Below are 24,670 nucleotides of genomic sequence, written 5' to 3' on the forward strand. Positions count from 1 at the left end.
AAAGTGATTTTGAACAGCTACTCTTCAGTTTGATGTAAACTAATATGATTAATTTCTAAGATCTAAAGAAGAAAAGCCAAGAAACAAGGAAGCTGGCTGATACAGGCATTTTATTATCAATTAGCTGTATGTATATATATCTACATGTAAAAATTAAACAATATTTTATTAAGGAAAACTATTTATAACAAAGTACATGACAATTCTTTATAGGAGGTAGAATTACCTTACCATTAATCTATAATTCATATACAGTATATTGTATATATATGCACACACATATGCTACTTCGTGTGTGTATATGTTACATATACACAGTGTGAAAAAAGTACAGTATTGCATGTAACTTTTATTCAGTGATTTTTACAGCTGCTCTCAGTATTGCTTATTAACACTTTCAGTACAACCTTCCATAGCAATCTGTGATCTGATCTTTTTTTTTTTTGAAAAACGTGGCACTTCATCTTAACTTCAGTTGCAAAGGAAATGCAGGGTATTCACAGATCTTCAGGAACAAAGATTGACAATTAACGTAAGTTTTATTTTCAAGTTTCTGTAGATAGCCGAAAAAACTCATAGGTAACAAATCTGTTTCAGTTTTGTGTTCTAAATTAGTGGCAAATCAAGTCCTCATAGCAACTTTTTTTTTTTTTGCTTACTATGCAGTTGTGGAGTTCTGAAAATTTTATACATGATCTCTAGTATTTCTCACTGTAACACCACTTCATTCTTGGAGTCTCATTCCTAATCACACCCGATTAAACTGTATGTTGAAGAGCATCCTTACTACTAACCAAAATATTCTATGATACAGGATAAATTAGCTATGTTTAGCGATAGTTTTCTAATTGTTTATGAAGCATCCAATTGATATGTAAAAATTTAATATAGTTCCAATATTTAGTGTGCTTCACTAATGAAACTGTACACATACAGCCAAATGTACATTAAAAGCATGTAAGTATGCAGCACTGCCAAATTCACTGCACATGCACATTCTTACCGATTTAAATTCGGACTGCCTTCATTTATGCAGTAAATATTGCATAGCAAAATTTAAGATTCTACATTGAAAATAAAAAGTTACAATATTCCTTTAAGACAAACTGAAAGAACGTGTTAATTGTACAATTGAATTATCAGGTAAGTATTACTTTCTCTTTGCAGCACATGATGTAACTTACATCTCAACACATATTTTCCCTTTATTTTTCTTTCACTGTGTTTCCTTATGAAACATTAGCAGCTGAAAGTAGAAAGCAGATTATATATCAAGCGCTTTCAGTTGATAGTGTAGTAACTAGTAGTCTCTCACTAGTTAAGACTTCCATTAAGTTACCAAAGACGATTTAGTGAAAAAGTAATTACATTAGGCTTTAAGCAATAATGATGGACCCATAAACCAAGAAAAAATATTGTTCATAAAAAAATTTCATCTTTGATAAACATGTACAAATTCTTTAAAATACTTTTTTTGTAGCAAAGTTGACATAATTAAAATAAATTCTAATTTTTACATAATTTTTATATATATCGCTTACCAAAATATTCTATTAATACATATTTTAACACTGTACACAAGTTAATAAACATCTTAATGAAACTCATTAGAAATATATTCAAACTGTTTCAACATAAAAAATTTAAATCTGTATTTAACATGGGGTAATAATTTCCATAAATTTAACATCAGTGCATTGCAGTAGTCATTAACAAGAAATTTCTGCCTGTTAAGAAGCTGCCTTCTTGGTGTTTAGGTTTCAGTATGTCCTGGATTGGAGATTCCTTCTCCGAGTGAGCAGCTTCCTTCCTTAAATTCTTCTCCTTCATGAAGGACTTGAATTTTAAGAGCTCAACAGGTTTCACCAAAGCAGCAAGGCTTTAGAACTGAACATACTCAGACTGAAGGGACTGTGCAGAGAAGAAAAACTGATTAAAACTCACTGGTAAGGTTATATTTGTACATAATATACATTTTGCATTTAAAGACAAGGAGTAGAGGGAGGACAGGAAGAAGAAAAATAGAGTTGGAGGAAGTTCTGAACCTCTGCTTAGGTAAAGATCAATAAAATAGAAGAAACTCAAAAACTGGATACAGTAAAGTCTATCAACTTTCCTGTATCTACACTTACTTTTTCAAACCAAATTCTTGAGACTCTTCAAGGAAGGGTTACAAGCCCTTTAAAACACTGCCTTAAAACAATACCTTAAAAATGCGTTGGGAAAACATGACTGCAGTTACTATAATTGAATTGTTTCCATTTATCCTGAATGAGAATCAAAGTGCTACTATAAAAAATAGAGCATACTTTAGATGTGGATTCAGGTAATGGCATAGGAAACATATACGAAGTAGCTAAGTACGGAAAAAAGCTACAGCAGCACAATTATGCACATGAATAAATTTATGTACAATTACTAAAACCAGATGAAAATTAAGCACTGCAAAAGGTTCATCTGGATCAGCAAGATGTCAGTATAATTAAGAGGAAAGCATAAACAGGTCTACTTTATTTACATTTCTGATTCTATGCTTAAGTCTATGGTTTTTTAATAAAGTAATTGGTTTAGACAGCATCCAGGTATTTTATTACCTCCTATGTGTTCAGGAAGTAATTCCGATGAGTAAGAAGTCTTACATGAGAGAGCTATTCACTGTACTAGTATGGTTATAAACAATTAGCAAATAAAAGCCCCAAACCACATTTTACAAATGCATCAATTCATCAGAATTAGAGAGAAATACTAGAGAATGGCATGAATCCCAAGAAAGCTCAGAACCTTGGAGTCTTTTCTTCCGTTTTCCTGCTATTCCTAACTAATCACTACACAAATGCTGTTTGGCATCCATAGTGAAACCTATTAGTAGAAGTGCATAATAGATACATAAACCTTTAGAGCTCCAACGAATATCATAAACCCATTTTTTCCGGTATCTTAAGTCTCAGTGTATATTTACAAAGTTGAATTTTAAATGCATTTTCATACCGTTAAGTTCAGAGTGCACCTGGATATTCTTTCCTCGGTTGAAAAAACAGTGCTGTTAGCATATAAAGATTTGAATACCACTGACTAAAAAGGGCCTGGGTTTAGTACTGAATGGATTCAACATGAAGGGTAGCATTTAACAGAAAATACTTCACCGTAAAACTAAACAGATGTAACATGTATTTTTTCATTATAGGCTCAGAATCACCACGGAATAGACAATCATAGAAACTTGTTTTTCCCTACTTCAATCTCTAATAATCATCCTGGTTTATTAGCTTTGGTGACAGCATTTGTCAAGCTGTTTATTACATGTGTAAGAGCGAGGCAGAAGGAACAGCCCTTCATTAATGAGCGCTTGAAACTTCTGCTCTTTTAATGATCCTCGGAGCTTTCTCATTTTCAAATGTGTATTCAGAAAGATGGCTACAGTTAATTAGAGCAGTATTTGAAATTGATCCTTCAAAACTGAATTCCAAGTAAAGTTGATTAAAATTTTAAAATGCATGTAATTTACCTATATACTTTCATATGTTGTACAGTAATTACTTTAAGCTCGGACAGATGAAAGATGACAGAAAGCACTGTACACTTTTGCTGATCTTGGGAACAGCTAGCATTAGTTGACAAAGGACTATGAAGACCACCCCTTTAATTAGCAGACAGAGATAACCGGGAATTCTACATCAGAATTTAAATAAACAAACAAGCAAACTTTAAATTAACAATTCTGAAGTTTAAACTAAAATTCTCGTAATTGTTAGGAATCCAAGTTACAAAAACAGGGAGGAAAGTTAATAGCAACATATAACAGATATCCATGCAGCACAGACTACTTGGAAACAAGACAGCATGTTTTGTTAATTTTCATTACAGATCGGTAGGCAGGGTTTATTTTAATAATTTTCATATTGAGAAATAAGGTTTTCAGTGTGTTCCCACCCTCACCATAGCTCTACTTCAAATAGCAATGATTCCTTCATAAAGTTCCAAAGCCTTTTCTGAATACAGGGAAGAATTAAATCCAAGCAGCATTTTTTTCAGATTAAAATTAATTGATGTGACTTCCCATAAAGTTCCTATTACTAGTAACATGGTGATAGTCGTAACTGAGCTACTGTAGAGTATACAGACAAATTTTTGAATTTGAAAAATTAATTATAGATGGGGAGGGTTTTGAGGGTTTTTTGTTTGCTTGCTTGGAGGGGATGGGTGGTTGTTTTTTTCTTTTGCAGTGAAGTAAACTGAACTCAAATCTGTTCACATTGTCCAGTGAGAGTGACTAATATTTCAAAGCCTGTAACTGTAATCCCCCACACCTTTTTTATCTTTTGAGGAGTTTTCTATTTTAAAATTTACATTCCTGCCTCCTATTTGCAGTGACTCAAAGTATGGCCTGAAAGCTTTATTAAAAACAAAAAGCCCCAATCCACCTTTCCAAGTCATATGCTGGTATTTAACAAAATCTTATTTAAAATAGAGGTAAAAATAGAAGGAAAAAACCAAAGAAAATTTACTGCTGAATTGCAATGATGAGAGTATAAAATCAGTTAATTGAGTAGAATTCTCAATGTGTACTCCTACAGTGGTCCCATGCAGTGTCAAGCTTGGCATTTTATACCCAAGTATCAGGTATTTAAACAAAGAATTAAACATTAAATAGCTTCACTATAGTTAACAATATCTAATGAAGTCCATGCTGAAGCAACTGCTTAGATCACTAACATTTTTATTCTTCAATAGGAGGCATGGAAAGCCTCCTGGAAAATAAAATGATGCAGATCCATCTAGCCACTAGAACCATATTCACACACATTCAACTTCAGGACCAAGTTAAATTTTAGGAGGGAACAATCCTGTATCATACAGAGCTATTTGTTAGGACTTTAACATACACTTTTTCCAGATAATTGCAAAAAGTATTTTAAGTTTTTTGAATTGTTCCTCAAATCTCCTGCAAGAATGTTGCAACAGGCAAGAATTACCGTGAATACATGAAAATCCACTAAAATAAATCAGGATATATTACAGAAAAATGCATACGCACATTCAAAATGATCCTTTGAGTTTGCTGAATTTACAGATCAGCAAGATGCACTAGTGTTTGTCTCTTTTTGCAAAGGCTATCCTATACTCATTAATGTAAGTCCTTACAAAGAAAGAATATTCTACAAGTATAAAGATCATGTATATGAATTTTAAAATACTGCTATACTTGGTAATTTCTTGAGATTTTTTTTCTGTCTTGCCAGTTTCCATGACAGCTATGGAAGCAAAAAGTGACTCATCTTAAAGACTACCCAGTTACATACTCTTAAATAAAAATACATTTTAAAAAATGATACTTGGATTTATAACTATTGTAAGAACAAAGTAAAACTCTTGTTGTGGTATCTTAAATGTGATTATACTTGATAAGAATATTTCTGCAAATTATAATTGTGAGAGATTCTGTCTAAACAAAACAACCAATTTGTAAAACTTGCAAATAAAATATTTATGTGCCTAGAATATCAAGTTGTCTATTCTACAAAAATCAGGCTTTTCTTCTAGTTCATCAGCATACAACAGCATAAACAAAAAAAAAAGGAAGTGGATTATAAGTTTACAGTGATGAAGGACAAAAACCATTACGGAAAAATATATGGCTGACAACAACAGGAAGTCATAGTCATAGTTACCCTTTGTTTTAAATGGAATGTGGAACAAAACTATTTATAAATGGGTTTTTTTAATGTTTCATTACAAAACAGAAAAAAAATATTGAATAACTTTCTTTTCCATACTTGGGGGTGTAAGGGAGGGGCAGCAAGAGAGGTATTTGCATTGCATAAAAGTGAAGTTCCCAATTTCCTCACTAATGAGATTAAAGAACATTAATTAGAACTGAAAATTTACTGACCTAACAACCTTAAAATGTTCCTGCACTACTCATGTTGACAATTAACAAATTTAGAAACAGGAGTGATAAGGTGGTTTGCTAAGCTAGAGTACCTATAGTATTAGATGGTTAGTTTGATACCTAACTCAGGTAAGTGAGAGTCTGCTAATAAAAAGATGAGGAATATAATTCATATCATTCAAGAATTCTTTAATAAGTTAAATGAATACACATAACCACCAGCATATAAAATAGACTTCTGTCAGGTATGTTGTCTGATGTGCTCCAATTAGGAAAAAGTGCAATGTAATACAAACACACACTGCAGTAAGAGTAAGGTTTGGCTGTCAAGACTTGCAAATAATTTCAGCATCTAAAGCAGTGAAGCGGAAATCATTAAACCAGAACTGGTGGTATTAAAGCTTGATACTACTCCATATTTTGCTTATGAGTTTAAGACCACTGATGAATATCACCAAAAGCAAAATAGCTGCATGTCAGTGTTTGAAGTGGTAGGACAAAACAATCTTCTTTGGTTGGTTAATTGGTCCCATTAGGAAGCGGGGGGGGGGGGGGGGGGGGGGGGGCGGAGAAAAAAAAAAAGGAAAAATTATGCTTTTCCACAAAGTTCCACATAAAAAACCCCCATGGAATGCAGGATTTTTGGACTAAAATACAAGTCCGTATCTTGGGCATAGGAAGAATTTTATTTTTTTTCTCCCCATGAACTCCCAGTGCATTACAGTTAAAGGTGGGTAACACAAGCTATGGATTTATAAGCAGGACAGCACCAGGTAGCAGTCTTCAGGACCTGAAAGATGAATATTGCAGTGTTGCATCTACTTCTTGAAAAAGGATTTTCAAAAACTGTAAAGGATTTGAACAAAAGGATTTTTAAGCCAACTTAGCTTATCAAAAGAATCAAGTTGAGATGACTAACATGAAATATCATGACAAGAAAATAAGGTAATAAAGGACTAACAGTGACATAATAAAGAGATACTGCAAGTTTCGGATTAAAAGTTAAATTGTTTTAAGTATGACTGTGGGACTATTAAGAAAAATTACATTATCTTCAAAATAAAGCACCATGAAGATGGATCTGTATTAGCCAGTAAATCAGAGGATCACTACCAGGCAGAAAGCATTCAGACATTAAATTATCAAATAATCTACTCTTGTCTTAAAACACCATGACATCACAGTAACTGCGCTCAACTCTGAATTGTGCATAAAGCAGGTAACAATTTAGTGCAGTCCACTGTGGATTTGCTTCTGTAATGGTTTATATTATCGTTTGGTACTCTAGTAACTTTTGGCCCATTGTGAACAATGTCAACTTATTTTCATTACTGAGTCACATTACAGTTTTAAGGTGTTTCTTCAGGGCTCTGCATGTTGGTTTACATATTTTTGCATAATATGCAGCTGTAACTAGAATTTGGAAAAAACCTCTTCAGAATTGCTGCTGGCAGCATATAATTTACAGAGGATACAACAGAAAAGAATGGTAATGGGTTGACCTTCCAAAGAATTACTGTCCAAAAAATCAAATATGAGACAATAGTGAAGGTGAGAAATAAATTAAAAAAAAAAAAAAAATCAGACACTTGACCACTTAGTTATCCAGATGAACGATTGCTCTCTGCCACTGTTGGTATATTGACTTTGGTTCCAGTATACTCAACTGGAGCCTCTGTCACCCGTCCTGAGGACTGAAATTCTGTAAGCATATTGAATAAAAAGACTGGGAAAACCTAAAAAGGCTGAGTTTCCAGAACCATCAGAATTCAAAAACAAATGAGACTCCTGAATGTGTCTCAAAACATCCTCAGCTTGCTATACAGCTTTTCACCTCTCTCCTCATTTCTATGCCTGAAGGAATTAAATGAAATGAGTCACTTAAAACTAAACAGTTCTCTTGTTCTAGAACTGGTTTTGTTGTAAGAAAACTGGGATGGTTTCTATATCCAACTTTAGAAAAATCTCCATTATATATAGTTTACCTCAATCCCATCTAGCAGGTAAAACCACAGCCAAACTAAAGAGATAAAACAACTTCAAAAAACTAAAATGATGTGGCAATATCCAAGAAGTTTCTTGCAAACAACTTAACTACCAATGTTTAACATTTAAATTCAGATTTAAACTCAATGCAGAACACTCAGTGATCCTAAAATCAAGGAATATTAACGTTTCTTTCCCGATAAGTTATAGTGGGTAAGAAACTAGATGTGCTTTCAAGACAAGGAGTGTGAAAGCATCAAGTATTTTAAAGAGTTACCTTAGGTCAAGCACATCCTCGCACAGTAACTCTACTCTTTTTCCAGTGGAAGTACCCTTTAAATTTAAGGGAGTAAAAAACCAAGTTCCCTCAACTAACTTTATTTTCAATGTACTTTGTATACTAGTTAATCACACATGCAATTTTCTTCTGCAGTGGAACAATGAGAATTTTATTTCCTACTGTCATCGGTCCTCAGAAAGTGCAATTCATACTCACAAGCTATAAACATGTGGCTTCTGAACTTAAGTGGTGCCACATACTAGCTATTAACAAGAGGATAGATCTCCCACTTCTTCAGGAGAAAGAGAACACAATCCATGAATGATCTTTTGAGCTGACATGCTAGTTAACGTGCAATGTGTATATTATCTGTTTTAAGGCAGGGAACTGGCCACACTCAAAGCCAGTAGCAGGTATAACACCAGAACTTACTTTATACTGAAGCGATTTATCAGTGGTAAGGAAACAGAAAAGAAAGCTGTCATATTCTTAAGTTAATCTATAAAAAAGCAATTTTATTCCCAGCAGCTAAAAAAATAAAAAGCAGAAGTATCAGTATTACTGACTGGTTCAATTAATTGTAGGCAATATATTCTATTAAAGACACCACACATTTTTGTGACTAGTAAGGTATAAAATCTTTGGAAAAAAGATATTTTAAACTGGGTTTAGATTTACAGTAGGAAATATGTTTGTTTATTTTTTCCCTAAAAGAGCTGAACTTATTTCATAACTGAAGTTTCTCTAGTTTCTTCTCTGCATTTTGTACAGAATCTTTTTCGAGCTGCACTAATTTATCCACACATCCTCTTGATACAGACTCTTTCACACAGGAAAAGGGCACAAAATAAGCCCAAGGCAGCAAAGTTGTTGAGGAATGAAAGCTAAAATGGTGAGACCATCAAAAATATCTTGCTCTCGAATACTTTTCACATTTGGTGTTTGAAAAGGACTAGATTAAGTCAAGTGGACTCACCTTTCAAATGAGCCCTATCTTTAAGAATATTGTACCTTCCATTTAGTACAATACATACAAAAGCTTCTTTAAATCTGTTACTGCATAAAAATTAAAATAAGTAATAAACTAATAAACAATGTTATGGATAATCTGAAACAAAAAAATCTAAAGGCTAAGAAGGTCCATTAAGAAAGATACCAGAAAAGGCATTAGTTGAAGTTCAGGAGTGATTTATTTTCATGAACCCTTCCTCCATGATCTAGATGCTTGAAAGAGGTGGAAAAAAAAAGAGCTGAAATGATAATTACTTGAAAAGATAACAGACAAAGGTGCTGTTCAGAATCATTAAAGGAAGTCAGAGAATTATGCTAGGTTAAGATTTTTTTGCAACAGCTTTGTTCGCAGAAGCAAGGAAGATAAGCATCAGTCAGATGCCTGAAAGTGCTGTTGTGACTATGAACTTACAGGAATTGATTGACTCTGGTATCATGCTGGAGGAGTTGTAAGGCCCATAAAGGAAGGCTGATGCATACTCATCTGTCACGGCGCTGTGAAAACTGGTTTGGCTGCTCAGGTTGTTGCCACTACTGCTGTTTCTGTTGTACAAGTTGTTGTTCAGTTCATGGTTATTTCTGTGAGACAGCTGCAAGCTGCCGTTCAAGTGGCTGGAGATATGGCTTACAGAAAAACCTGTCCTAGAGGACAATGATGTCATTTTGCTCTCATCATCATCTGAAGCAGCATACAGGTTCCCTAGAGAACTGGCTAGTCTGGAGTTTATGGAAACGCTGAGTGGAAAACACATGTTGGGAAAAAAAATACACACAAGGTATGTATAGATAAATACAAAAAATAACAGTTCAGAAGACATCAGATGAATAACACAGCATTGTGAAATAATTCGTGTTTGCACACAGGTTCACCTTCTAGCTCTCAAATAACAAACCCCAGAATTCTTTGTCAGGAGTTCCTAAACTTTGTTTATTCGAGCACTACCATGGCCAGCTTTCCCCTCTGTCAAGCGATATGCACATGCAGGAGATTGTGGTAAAAGGTTTAGGCAGTGGCCAACCTACACTGAACTCTTTTGTTTCTTGAAATCAGTAATGATATACAAGTCTTCAAGTAACCAAGTAGTAATACGATAAAATTTGAGATTAAAAATAGGGTGTCCTGAAATAGCTCTTTAAGTTAATTATTTTCTTCAAGTACTTGTGTCCAGAAGTTATTAAAACTGCAGTATTCCAAATTTCATTTAACATCCATAATTACTTAGTACAATAGTAATAATGGAATTAAATCGCAATAAATGAAGCATTCATAAAAATCATATTAATTACCATGCAGTATTCTTCTGAGATTAATAGTATATAGACTTGTGAGAATATCTGCAAAACTTCTATAAACTCAGGTAAGTGAAAAAAACCCAAAATAAACCCACCAAAAAGCCCCAAGCAACATAACACTGTTTCTGACTTGATATAATCCCACCAGAGGTCTCATACCAGTAGTATAGGTTTGGGGTTGTTTGTTTCTTAAATCCACAAGCAACTGAAGTTTGGCTAGCAGAACAGCAAATCACTTTAAATTTAACCCTTCTTACATCCAAGAACAGGAAGTGCTTCGTAGACTACATATTGCTGAAAACCATTTAGTATATAGTAAGTATTTGTATCAAAATGAGAAGGAAAAAAACCCCACCTTTTAAGGTTAGAGCCTGAGGATGTGGGAATTCTGCTTATTCTTTCTGCAGATGGTGACTTAACTGCCATCACTTTGGAGGCCTTCAGAGGAGACATGGATCCTTCTGTGCTACCTGAAGTATTCAGTCTAAAAGGAGTGCAGAGTTTTAGTGAAAAACAAGATTTTTATAATTAAAATACACATCTCAAACACATACAGTCTTTCAATACATAGACTGGTATTTTAAAAAGTGGAAATTCTCAAGTCTGACAGAACTCAACTGCAAAAACTCGACAGTTTGCCTGTTTTCAAATTCCTTTAAAAAAAAACAAAACACCTTTAAAATATCCCACACTCAAGTTTTTCCCCTGCAGTACCACATTATACAGTTATAGGCTACTTTTCACCTTGATAATTTATGAAGGCTAAGCACATATTGTTTATCAAATTTACTGCAAATTTGATTTAAATTTTAGATACAGTTCAGAAATACTTCCTGTGCTTATAAAGCAAGTACAGGTAGAAAAACAAACCACTGTAGCTTGCATGAGAACAGCGTCATCGTTTCCAAATGGCAGCAAGAACATTTTTACAAAGTTGCACAGAACACACAGCTCTTGTGGGACCCTTAGTGACCAAATTCTTCATATTTTGATACTGAGCTGTAAGTATGGTACACTGGACTGCTCAAAAATGTTAGCATTATAGCTGTCCATATTGTTTTCTTAATAACCAATAAATGAATAGCTTCACAGTAGTATGAAATTCTCTCCATCCTTAAGACTAGGGGATATTATCATGAACATCTCTTAAAGGATGAAAGACCTTGCATACAAGTCTCCAGCTACAAGCACAGAAGGAACGACATTGAGCAGAAACAGTTTTAATTCCACACCAAGAAAGGGTAAGCAGACATCTCCAAGGTTAGACATCTTGACTAATTCATCTCAAAAATACAGGTTGCCACAAAACTGAAGACAATGTGTTCTTTTCAGTATTAATGCTTTATCATGATAGATATTTTATCTTATATGTTGTATTTTGGATGCAATGATTACCAAAAGAAAGACTCAATTCTGCCACTCCTATAACTCTTAAATTAAGTCAGTTTTCACTCTATGATTTATTTTCTTGGGGGGGGGGGCACTGTCAGAACTGACTTGAAATTAATACAGTTCATAAATAAAATTTAGAAAATGAGAAGAAACCATTGGCTTTATTGGTGCCACAGAAAGTTCTGAACAAAGCATGTAGTAAAGTGTACAGCGAGGACCCTGCATTTAAGTATGAAAAGGTAGTAAAACCTAGTATTTATCTGGTACATCTTTTAAAAAAAAAAAAAAAAGTACCAACTCTAATTCATCTACTAAAAAACACAGGACAAAAATTATGATATGCAGACAACAAGTAGTCAATTTAGGCTTTTGAGACATGTAATTAATTCTACAGAAATAAAGTGGTTATGAGTTAAGTAGCCATCCTTCATTGCATAACAATATAGATACAAGAAAATGTGACTGAGGAAACTACTTGTATGCGCTAAGTATTTGTTGCGAAGAATTCAAGGTATCCCTGAAGTAGAACTATACCCTTTGCCCATTAGATTTTTTCCCCTGTTTCTTGCAGGTGTTTATAAAAAGGTTTTATCTGTCACTTCCCAGAAGTCTAAAATTGCTAATCAATTGATGCGCACTGAAACAAACACTGAAAATCTAAGATCTGAGTGGTATTCATTGAGAATTGTAATACCTGAAAGGTTGTGATATTGACCTCGTGTGCAGTTTCATGTCTTGCAGCCTAAAGAAACAAAAGCAGCAACCTTTATCAGAGGATAAAAAGCCTTTCCCCTCCCTCAAAGCATGCTTGCATGTCTCATGCTGGCTTTAGAGTACAAGACTGACCAAGGTTAAGAATGTCAATCAATTTTAATTTACAGTTAGGTAAATTAACTGGTTCTGAAAAATTCAACATTTATAAAAGGAGTACAGAAAAGTAGTTACAGAAAGGTAACTAAGTTAATTGCATAGTATTTTATTAGAGACATATGTTTTATAATGCTAGGCAAGTATAAATTTGAATGTTTTGTGATATTTACTTTGTCTTGTACTGCTACACAAAATATAGGTGCCCTGAACATGGAAACAAAGGAGGGGGGGGGGGGAGAATTAATGAACCAAATCTGAAACTAATAGGTATATACCTAGAGAAATTTCCACCACAGAAGGTGGTACAACTAGTAGCACTGCCTTAAACAAGGCCATGTACTTGAAATAAAGATGTGATAGCACGGACCAAATATAGAATTGCAAATTACCTCAGAATTCGTTAATTACCTCAGAGCTCCAGTTGTAGCAGAACACTGCCGTCTCCGACTTTTTAAGGCATTAAGCTTATCTCCCTGCGTCATGCCATTCTGAGTTTCTGCACCTGCTTTGTCTTCAAAATCATCCTGGGAAACACAAAGTATGCAAGCAAGGAAATATATCAAATCCTTATGAGTAGTGTATTTTCAAAGTAGTGAACGCCTCCTTCACAAAGATTATGATTTAAAAGGCTCATCTACAGCCTTCTGCATACACAGGGCACTATTCTGTCTTTGCAAATTTCCAGTAAATTAAATGTGTCACTGTACAAAAACACATTCAGAGGCTTTTTGCAGAATCTGACCTCAAAGTCAGATCAGGATACTTGAGTCTAACATGGGTATTTATTTACTTCAAAGAAGTTTGTTTTGATGGAATGTAAACTCTAATGCCTTCCTCCGTTACCATTTTTATCATCATCAATGTAGAAGGGAAGCAGTAACACACAATTCTGCAACATGCACAAGATGAGGAAGAAATTTAGATATGTGTCCTGCAAGAGGAACTAGCAATCAACTTTCCTAAATTGCTAGATTCCTTAAGAAGTTCTCATGACCTCTAGAAAATAGTTTTGAAAACAATTTCCCTATGATAATTTTATAAGGAATATAGAATGAACAGATTTCAGAGTTTTATCCTACTTCTTCCAGCTTTAGAAAATAGTATAAACTAAGAAATAGTTAGTGTATGCCAACACTGTTTACATGCCTATTTATAATTTCTGAGTGATCTCAAAACAGAGTTTTCCGAGACTGAAGTACTAGAGACTGTATCTTAGGTAGCAGAGAAATATCAAAGTTAAACAAAAAGATCTGCAATTTTTTTAAATTGCCAAATAAAAAAAACAAACAACAACTTAAACCAGTTATGCTTCATTTGACCTCAACGAAGTATTTGTATTACTGCAGTTCCTACTGCGCCTAAGTGACCTCAATGCTCTGCATAGAGGAATAGTTTCTGCCATTAACCAAGAAAAAAGATTGACAGAAGTAATACAACAGAAGTTAATCAAATGATGTGATAGTCCAAGTGTGCATTCATTATTGGAAAAAAATAATATTTTAGCTAGATTTCATTGAAGCTTATGTTAGGCCATCGTTATCTACCATTCGGCCTCAATGTTGATAAATTTTCTTTCACTCTCTTTACTGCCCAACAGTTACTGCACGTAGCTGTTCTGTCCTCTGATTCTTAGACCTTATGCATTTTTGGGACTGGGAACTACTTTGGTTTGAGCTTCTAGAGGGGTTATTATAATTAGATCTTGAAATATAATCAAATATCCAAAGAGATAAGTTTTATGTTTTAAAAACTCAGTTAAACACCTGTAATGTGACTGTAAAAAGCTGAAATACAAGTATTACAGAGAGGGTTTTACAGCAGAAAAAAGCAGCACTGAATTTATATTGTGCATCTGTACGTAAGCTGCTACACAGCACAAGGTTAGGTGAATTACCTGCAAGTAAGCTACCTAGCATACTGGAAGCACTAAGTTGTAGTGGTAGCTCAGATTCAAAAACATGACTACCCATATGGCCACGTGCCAGCTTCTTTCATTAGACATACAAGATCATCTCTATACAGTGTTATATTCTCCAATTTTATCTAGATATGTCACTTTACATATTCCAAAAAAGTTGCACTTCCAAAAGGGAAATAGTACCTTTACACAAACACATTCAAGGCACTCTTCCAGATTATCACAGATCACATGATAGATGCTGACTTGAATTTATACTAACAAATATCTGAGGAAGGTGCACACTACATCCCTGGTCTGTTAGACCGAGTAAAGGATTCTGTCAGCAATGTAAAAGCTCTTTAGTTATTACAGAGCTAAGATGGCATCAAATGTGTAGTTCCTCTAAACTGCTTCTTACAGATACTGTAGAAAACTACAGTTTAAGACTTTTACTAGCACAGAAGCATGTTCACTTTAGCTTATACTCCGTACAATTATTTTTGGAAGCACAGGTAAGGTCCTTACGCTACACATCACGTTAGTAATCCATAACACTATGATAAAAGGATGGACATCTATACACTAGACACATTATTAGCCAGAAACTTGGAACAAGTAAGATTTCCAGGAGGGAAAGTGATTTATTTTTTTCTTCCATTCTCTAATACACAACTGAAAGCCTGAAAGAATGACCGGAAATAATACAAACCTTTTGAAGTCTGCAAAATTACCTGTAACAGTTTTAGATATAACCTAAGCCTTTTTTTTTTAAAGAAGTGGGAATTTGTTCTAATTATGACTTATAAAAAAAGTTTAGCTGTGAAAAATCAATCTAGTACTAATAAAAGGCTCAAATAACCCCATTAAAAGTTACCTACAGCTAGTTATTAAAAGATCAGCTCCATCTCTGCTTGTCTGAAATTTTTTAACAAACTCATACCTCCCTGTATTGATCCAAGTCTTGTACTTTATTTATGCTGTCACTGATTGACATGTCATTCAAGCCACAAAGAACTCTGTTAATGTTTCCATCAACTACTCGTTTCTGCTTTGATCGGATGAGATCTCCCTCCAGCCATAACATCGCTTGCTTCCTTTAGGATACAAAAACAAATCAAATCACATCAACAGATTTGCATACACATAAAAAACAATATGAAAACATGCTACTCTTACAGACTGCCAACACTTGAATCTCCTGTACATCTTCATCTGGACAAAAAAGATATTCCAATTTCTACCACCAAAACGTCCCCAAAAACCAAAACATACCCCAGATTTCCAATGGTTAAAAAACAACAAAACCACCCCAAAATCACCAAACAAGTCTGTAGCCATAACAGAAATATTACAGGTACTAAAACTTCATTTTTAAAAATCATACTGGGAAAAGAGATTCACTAAAACGGAATTTGCAAAGGTATTTTAAAGGCTTTTAAAACACAAGTTAAAAATTCATAAAAAATTATGTTTTTAAACACAAAATGTGTAGAATAAACCATGATACAGCACTTTCCAACTCATTAGCATGAGTATTGTGTATACAGATACTGTGCAGTAAAACTACAGCTGACCTGCAGAGTGGAAGTGATCATAGTAAAGTTGAACAGGACCTAGTATCAATTTTCAGAAAAGATTATATCCTTCAGACAGGGGGTAAAAAAATAATAATTAATTGCTACAGTAGGCATGGCTAGGCAGGCTTTTGTGGATGAGACTGCATTATTCCTTGATAAGGAAGTTTGCTGTGTAGGTATTGGTCATGTTAGTTCCATTCAAGAACTGAGACCCTATTACATATTATTGTAACAAAATTAAATTCCTATGCTGCAAAAAGAATGTAGTATTAAATCAGAATATACTGATTAAGCTTATCTCCGAGTCATACCATTCTGAGTTTCCACACCTGCTTTGTCTTCAAAAAGACTTCTTTCAGTGTCTCCACTGAACACTTTCCTTTGTTTGAAAACAAAACACTCTGGCAAAGCCTAAGAGCCGAGCAGTCTGAGACAACTGCCTAAACTTGCTCAATAATTAATAGGAAATGCAAGCACTACCAGAAAAGTTTCACTATGTCCCAAGAAAATATCAAGAGAAGTGAGAAGGAAGGGGTGGGGGAAGAGGAAACACCACTTATTCTACCTAACAGAAATAGCCTAGAAAACATGCTTGACTTTAAATACTTTTGAAATCTTTCAAACAAACTGATCAGACACATACTTGGGTGGGAACCTCTAAAAAAACCAAAAAACCAAAACCCACCAAACTCCAACCCACTACTCTAACATCCCTTATCAAACCTCAAAGAACCTAAGAGAGGAAGTTTTGACATCTATGAAGGTTGGGAGATCAAAGTTGCAAGGTTGTACCTTTTAATCAGATGCAACTTGGCAGGCCCAAGGGTAAGATATTTTATATTAGGATGATGCAACTGATGTTAGCTCCTCCTTTCTCAATCCCTTTTTGACACTACTGATGACACTGCTTGAATTTTGTCTGATTCTCAAAACTTATTTATTGCCATTAGGACAACAGAAAATTCTTACTGAAGCATACTACAGCTCTTAGCTACGAATAATACAGGTACAAACAAAAAAAACCTGAAGGATCTTTGCCTATCTACAAAAATCAAACCAAGTATTTAAACACCACTGAAGAAGAGACATGGGCCCTGTTTTTCCTATCTTTCGAGTACACAGCACTTAACTAACCACACTACCTAGAAGCTTTCTCTCAGTTTTGCTTTATTGTGGAAGTTATTTTTAAAAGTGCATCATCCAAGAATCAGCATGGTGTGGAGAAGTTTAATCTGCCTTGAGCGAGCGCCCGCAGTTTGTAAAAGTTTGCGATTTTTGAAACAAAAAGTTCGTGCGTTTTGAATAATGGTGGGCCACCTCCCAAATAAAGGAGCACCCATTCAGTTGCACTGAAAAATAAATAGGAATCCCCTTTCATGCTTATTATAATATATAAAATAATATTTTTATTATATTATAATGCACAATGCAAGTTATAATATATATTAAAAATAATTACAGTAATACTGCTTTCCCTCGAAAATCCTATGAATGTTTTACTGCATTTACGTAGTATCTAGCAGAGCTGTTTGCATTTTTTTTTCCAAAAAGAGACAAATTTGTGGTGGATTTTTTCAGTGTTTCTCATAACACTGAAAATGCCTTTAACTAAATATCATCGTGGTTATCAACTCAAAAACATTAACATAACCACTATAATAGTAAATGCACAATGTAAAAACCACTGTGACACTATCACCACCATCACTGAAGCCAGTGCCATTCTGTCATTCATTTCCAGTCAGGATCAAACCTTGAATCACCCATTCAAATTACCTGTATACGAGGTGTTCTCAAGCCAAATTATAGAGTCAATTTTGAGAAGGAGCTCTATTGAAACCACATATTAATTTTGCTAACGACTATTAACTCCATATCAGAAATGCTTCATACATTGTGTTAGGAATCTGACAGATCATAAGCTGTCCAACAGATACTTATTTAATCTTTAGTTACAAGAAAGAAAAAAGTATCAATTATAGTATTTTAAGATTTATTTTAAGTGTCATCGTAGGCTACACATAAATTCTTATCTATGTTAATATTTTCATAAATACTTATTGTTGATCTCTTGTCCACATCTGGACTTTACGCTTTCAACACATTTGTCTTTAATTCCTAAATCCCCAGAACATGAACAGTTTTGAGACCCTCTGCCTCTGAAGGGGAAGAAATGCATAGCAACTCCAGAGAAGACTTTCGCTGCTATGTTTGATTTCAATCTCAAGTTGACTAACCTTAAACGTATTGCAACAGGCAGTATTATATGATGTCAGTAGACAGAAAGTAGGTCCTATAAATAGTGCAAGATGGATAAGGATGTAGAGAAGCAGTTGATTCTTAGTAGCAAAGAAGGTATACGTACTCTTCCAGGAAGTGTTGCTGGGGTCCTATAATAGAGCCTGGTCGACATATTCTTATCCAAGCAATGGCTTCAGCATGTGTGAACTTGTAGTGTTTCATTATGTAACAGGCAATCAGCGTTCCTGTTCTCCCCAGGCCAGCTACAGAAACACAAATATCAACATTCACACACAAAGTCACTAGTATTTCATAATCATCAAATTAAAGTATTCTTCGCAATGTCATTCACCACCTTAATATTTGAAGAATTTGATTCAGTATTCCAATTTATCACATAAATGGATTTCAGTGCTGTAGATATAAGAACAAAATGTATCATACTTATAGAAAGTTAACAGCATTTAAGAACTGTGAACATGCAACAGTGAACACCCTTGACACTAGTATAATTCCACTTCAAACTTAAATAAAAAAGGCTGATATTTTCAAAAAAGCTGTGACCAAGATGAATACAAACTTCATATTTATAAAACCAGTAAAAACAAACATCAAAGTACCTTTGAGAAGCCAACACACATACTGTACAAATCAAGGTTCAAATACAAAAAATTACAGGTGCACAACACAGATAGCAGCATGTGTCTTGTCAGCCAGTGGCTTTTTCGTTCTGAATCAGTTTTGTTGTGAAACCAATCTATAAAACAATTCACTGCCATCTGTATAAACAGCAATGGATGTTGACCAGCATATAATTATATATATCAATAGCTTAAAACAATTTAACCCATCGCCCCTCAAGTCACAAACTAATCCTGGTTTCAAGGAGAGAGTAGAAACAGAACAAATAGCTTTTACTATCAGACGAATCTCTTAATTATAGAGTAAGAATTAATCTCTCTCTAGCGCCGTGTCTTACCTACTAGTAAAAGGTCTCCCCATTTAAACCTTTTCCTGCAAATACAGTATTTGCAGTTTACATTCTCATGGTGGCCTACTGTTTATGCACAAACATCTACCTAAATGGAAACTCTCTAAGCAGCCAGACATCCTTGCTGACAATTCCATACACAAGTACAAGCTCTTTACATTTAACCAGTAACTAAACCTTGCTATGACTTTCTGGAAAGTTAGGATGAGTCAGGTAAAAGGATAAAGCTAAAAGTCCACAAATACTGTGATTCTGTAACCATATACCAGAAGACTAGAATGCAACAGGCAAATAGATAACCAAGAGCTGTACTACACTAAATATACATCTGAATAGGAAAATGGTCTCTGAAAACTGCAGGTAACATCTACCAACTGCATATATCACTAAGACTTCAGTTATTTTCTCAAAGTTCATGTTAACGTACACACTTTCCATAGCAATCCTTTGCATTAAACCATTCTACCACTTTGGTGACAAGCAGTTTCTAGTGTAGAAGCTGTACTCTGCATTGCAGAGTACAAGAAAACTACAGACAATACGTTAACTCCGAGCTAACTGTTGCTTTAACTTCAATATGCTTATTTAAAAGGATGTAAAAAACTTAAAAAGAATTGAGATTGATGGTTTCTTATTAAATACACAAAAGACAAAAAATACTTCAGTTTGCAAGTATTTAAGTCACTAGAAAAGTATATTGTATTCCTTTAGCAACTAAACCTGGAGAATAACCATCTACTCGTGCTAATCAATAGCTTCTGTGCTCATTTAGTCAGTTAGCAGAGGTCCAGCTTATTAATGCCAGGATTTCTGAGTCCTAGTCACAGTAACAACTTGTTAGCAAATAAAACTTATTTATCTTTGATATGCATGTTTATTGTTCAAGGAAAAATTATGAATAGCACTATTCTTGCTTCAGATCAGCAAGACATTCATCTCCACAATGTCCTTACACAACTCTAAACATAAATCAAGCCAAAACCTTCAAAGCCTTTGTTAATCGTTCTTGACTAAGCATGTTTTGTGTATTTTCTAGCCGATTTGCTGAAATAGGCTGGTTTGAAATGCTGGCATCACAATAACTTGAAATGTGGAAGTCACGCTCCACACAAAAATGTAGAACTGTCCAAAAGGACAAAGAAGACCTTTCAGCCCTTTGCATTTCGTAGCCAATTATCATAATGCTGTGAAAGCATAATGCAAAAGAGAAATCTCCCTTCAACTAAAACTCACGCCTTCAAGTGATATTAAGAAGAAACAGAACAATGAACAACAGATTGTCAGTTACTGTAAATAGCAGAGTAGGCTGAAAGAACTTAATATGCACATGAGAGTAACAAATATTTGTCACATATTTAGTGAACTATCATGAAGCAGTATTACTTCCACAATCAGAAAGTGTTTTTTAAACACCTTATTTCTGGAACAAAACGCTATGGATTTATACTTACTTTGACTTTTAACCTGAGAAATAAATAAGTGCACCCACCTTTACAATGCACAGCAATAGCACCCTCAGCATTTTCACAAATGTTGAGGAACCTCTGAACTATGCTGTCGCTTGGTGTGCTTCCGTCTATGAAGAACAGGTCATAATGCTCAAAACCAGCATCAGTAAAGCGTTTTGCATCATAAATTTTTTTGTTTAGTCTTATGACTGATGTAACATTATGCTTCTTGAAATAGAGAAAGTAAGCTTCAGGTGCATGAAGAGGATAACCTATAAAAAAGGAAGCAACAATCATTTACAATCATAGATGAAGTTCAAAGGCCTACTAAGCAAAACTGCCCCCTAAACATTTTTTGAATGATAAACATGCTAATACTTAAAAAGCTCTAATTGTTTATTCTGAATAAACATGTTAAGTCACACAAAAAAAAAATATTTCCACAAAATGCTTATAAAGATGACTATAATTAAACTGTCTGCTGTTTAGCCCATTCCTCTCTAGAAGTAGGGTTTTATACATAAAGCTGGGCACATACATGAATTTAGCATTTCAGAACAGCTGTTTATCTATAAAGCTGCAGCTCAAAGAACATTCTTTAAGAGGAAACACTGTGTTTATGAGGATAATAATTGGTGATCTATACTATGGACAAGAGGAACAGTCAAAGGATAAACTGCAGTACCAGAAATATTTTTGCTCTGTTGTGGCAAAAAAAATAAAATTATGCCTTGATTCAGTTGAGATACAAAAGGATCCTTTAGAAGAATGGGGGGGGCCGCAAACACTAACCACACCACAACTGTTTAGGGCACATTCACCAAACATATGTTCTCTGCTGCCAAGGGCTTGAGGGAGCGTGCACCCATGCCTATACGATGGATGGATGCAAAATGTAGTTTACTCTTTCCTATTAACAATTAAGTCTTATAAGGACAACACAGGAATAACATAGCCACCACAAAAATCAGAAGGTCTGTCATTGACCAAATTCACTGGTTTATCTCCAGAATTTTTATTCCTGTTCAGGTAAAACCTGAAAGCTTCTTCACAACACACAGGTCATTTCCAGAAGTTATATATGCCTTAGTAAATGCAATTAGTCACAACACAATGAGAAAAATGTAGCTTTGTAACATGTACTTACACTCACCTGGGTGAGGCTTATTTGTAGCCTCATAACAGAATTTTAAACATTAGTGTTAGTTGATTAATTTTCAGTTATATACTTATAAAAAAATAAACCACAAGTTCTCCTAACTCCATAGAACAATTTGAGTAGTTTTTGAAAAATTCTGCAGGAAAAGACTGTAACAGTGATTGCAGAAGAAACCCAAACCAACCTAAACATTTTGTCCCTGGATTTAGTTTAAATCTTTAGTAGACAGTATGCAATTAGCAGCATTCCAGTCATAAAGGAAACATGAGAGCGCAGAAGGTAGAGTGGGGAGGAAAGAGGCAGACATTCAGAAAACGTGCTCACATAAAATACCATGGCACAAAGAATAAGGTGAAATTCAGCAAAAATATGATTGTAGTTTTTAAACTGATTATTTTCCTTTTAGCTGGACCAAATCTCTACTTTTCCTCTGCTGGGTAAATTTCTCTTTTTTTATTCCATTAGAATTATATAGGCTTTTCCCATTATCTCAAGAATCTTCAGTAATAAATGCAAGAGTCTTTTTAAAGTCTTTCCTGGCCTTTGTTACACAATTCTTAACACAGTCTCCTTTGCTTTATACAACTCACCTTTAATTCTCATACTTACCGTATCACATTGGCAGGTTCCAGGAGAAAAGTAAGGGGCCTGAATTTCTCAGGCACTATATCACTGAATGAAAGTCACTGACTGTTCGAAGAGTTGGAATTCTTCTAGCAAAGAAGAAATTCCAAACTTTTGAAATTAGGTTCTATGATTGTATATAAAAAGTCACTGTATGATTACTTCAGAGATTAATAGATAATTTATTATCTTCAATTATCTTCTGCTCATTTCCTGTGACTATTTAATATGCTGGGAAAAATAAGATCACAGAACAGCATTGAGATATACACCGTACCATTTTCAAGTTTGCTTTTTGGGTGTGGTCCACTAAATGCCAAAAATTTTCCTGGAACAATCCAGTTGAAATCACCATTCTCCACTCGCTATAAAAATTTCAGAAGAGAAAGAGAAAAGCATTTTAATATCTGTACATACAAGGTTAAAAAAATGACTCAAAATTTTATTTTACTTTTTACTATGTTCTTGCCGCATTAAAACAAAACACTTCAAATGTAATTATCTAGCTTACCTATATGGGACACTAACTAATCATAAGCCGCTTCTCAGAAATACCTTAAAATGAAATGCAAAAAAAAATTTGCTTAGGTTTTCCAATAAAAGCAGAAAGTTCTAAGAGATTTCTCCCTCAGAGGGCTTAGTGTTTTCAGACACCTACTTATAACAATACTGACAAACATCAACATTCTTATAGGTTATAATCAAAGAATATAGAAAAATGTTTCCCTGTATGGCATTGGCTAAAAAAAAAAAAAAAAAAAAATCACAGAAAACAAAAAACAATTAGCCTTCAAAAACAATTATTCTTTCTCTGTAGAAACTGAAATTTACATACTAGCATAAGTTCTGATGAGCCAGTAATCATAGAAGGAAAGTATAAATCAAGTAAAAACCATAGATTAAAAAAACCCCAAAATCTCAAACTGACATTTTGCATTTCTTGCTCACTTTTAAATCAAAACTTCAAAAAAGCTCTGCAAGTTCTATCAGTGCCAAAATTAGAAGCTTCTTTGGAAATGCAGAACTAAAGTTCAAGACTGCCTTCATGTTTTTTCATTGAAGAATGCTCATTCCTCATTTGGCAATGCAGTTATTCTCATCGTGACTCTTAAGGACATGGCACTCTGTTCAACTGCATTATTAAGCTTGTGTTTTTAGCTCCCAGCTCATCAAAACATCCTAATGAGTGAAAGGTTCTGATAATGGACATTACTGCAATCAATTCACCAACTGTTTGCTTAGCTAAGCCCATTAGGCTTGCTCCCAACGTCCTCACACAGTGAAAAGTCCTGTAAGTTAACAAGGTTGTGTAAGACTAGTGAACCCATCTTGGCAAGTCAGCCCCCCCCCTTGTTTATATCACAGACTGCAATCTCAACATTGTAGCCCCTCTAACCCATTTAAGGAAGAAGTCCCGTTCAGTAAGTGTTTTTGTATTTGTATTACCAGTTTTATTTTTTAATTAAGTAGATCTTCATCGTTACATGGGTTATTGTGAATAAGTTACTTTTTAACCAATATATATTTGTGTATGTGTGTACACATACTCAAAACTACATGCAAACATTATTATTAAAGAGTATTTTACATCTGGTCCAACAAAAGGGGAATTAGCTGCCTTGGTAATGCAATAAGATGAAAGAACTGTAAAGGTGAAACAATTTCCTTTTGCCTGCTCCCTTTAAGTCTTATGCAACTCCTCCCGACGTAACTACACATTTGAAGACCTAACACAGCGAAAACCTGGAACATTTGAAGTTTTATAAATATAGCAGAAGACGTATGTAAACATACAACGCTGACCACAAGTAAAATAGAAGACATGCCAAGAAATGAACAAAAAATTAAAGATGATTCCAAGTTCTTGCTGCTTAAACTCAGACAGCAGGCAGCATACTTATCACAAACTAAAATAACATTAAACATTAAACAAGATAATGGGATAGCTTTAGTCAGTTATTCTAATACTTTTCTCCAGGCAGATTAATGCCTACTGTATGTACAGAAT

General features: G+C 34.3%; 1 protein-coding gene across 5 annotated transcripts in view; it reads right to left on the minus strand.

Moving 5' to 3' along the window:
* Nucleotides 1-93: 93 nt before the first annotated feature.
* The window catches only part of CDC14A (cell division cycle 14A), a 65,313-nt gene continuing 40,736 nt past the window's right edge, over nucleotides 94-24,670 (minus strand). For 2 of the 5 annotated variants that reach the window (XM_080407095.1, XM_080407093.1), the window contains 9 exons: nucleotides 22,940-23,027; nucleotides 20,921-21,151; nucleotides 18,565-18,703; nucleotides 15,563-15,716; nucleotides 13,131-13,246; nucleotides 12,547-12,594; nucleotides 10,816-10,944; nucleotides 9,580-9,902; nucleotides 94-1,911 (listed from right to left, as the gene is read on the minus strand). In XM_080407095.1, the coding sequence (XP_080263221.1) occupies nucleotides 1,898-1,911; nucleotides 9,580-9,902; nucleotides 10,816-10,944; nucleotides 12,547-12,594; nucleotides 13,131-13,246; nucleotides 15,563-15,716; nucleotides 18,565-18,703; nucleotides 20,921-21,151; nucleotides 22,940-23,027 (1,242 nt within the window). In that variant the 3' untranslated portion in view covers nucleotides 94-1,897. Of the gene's footprint in view, nucleotides 9,903-10,815; nucleotides 10,945-12,546; nucleotides 12,595-13,130; nucleotides 13,247-15,562; nucleotides 15,717-18,564; nucleotides 18,704-20,920; nucleotides 21,152-22,939; nucleotides 23,028-24,670 lie in introns of all 5 variants that reach the window. The other 3 variants (XM_080407092.1, XM_080407094.1, XM_080407096.1) reach the window with 2 other exon arrangements.

The sequence above is a fragment of the Falco punctatus genome, assembly GCF_963210335.1.
Source record: "Falco punctatus genome assembly, chromosome: 11".
Lineage (NCBI taxonomy): Eukaryota > Metazoa > Chordata > Aves > Falconiformes > Falconidae > Falco > Falco punctatus.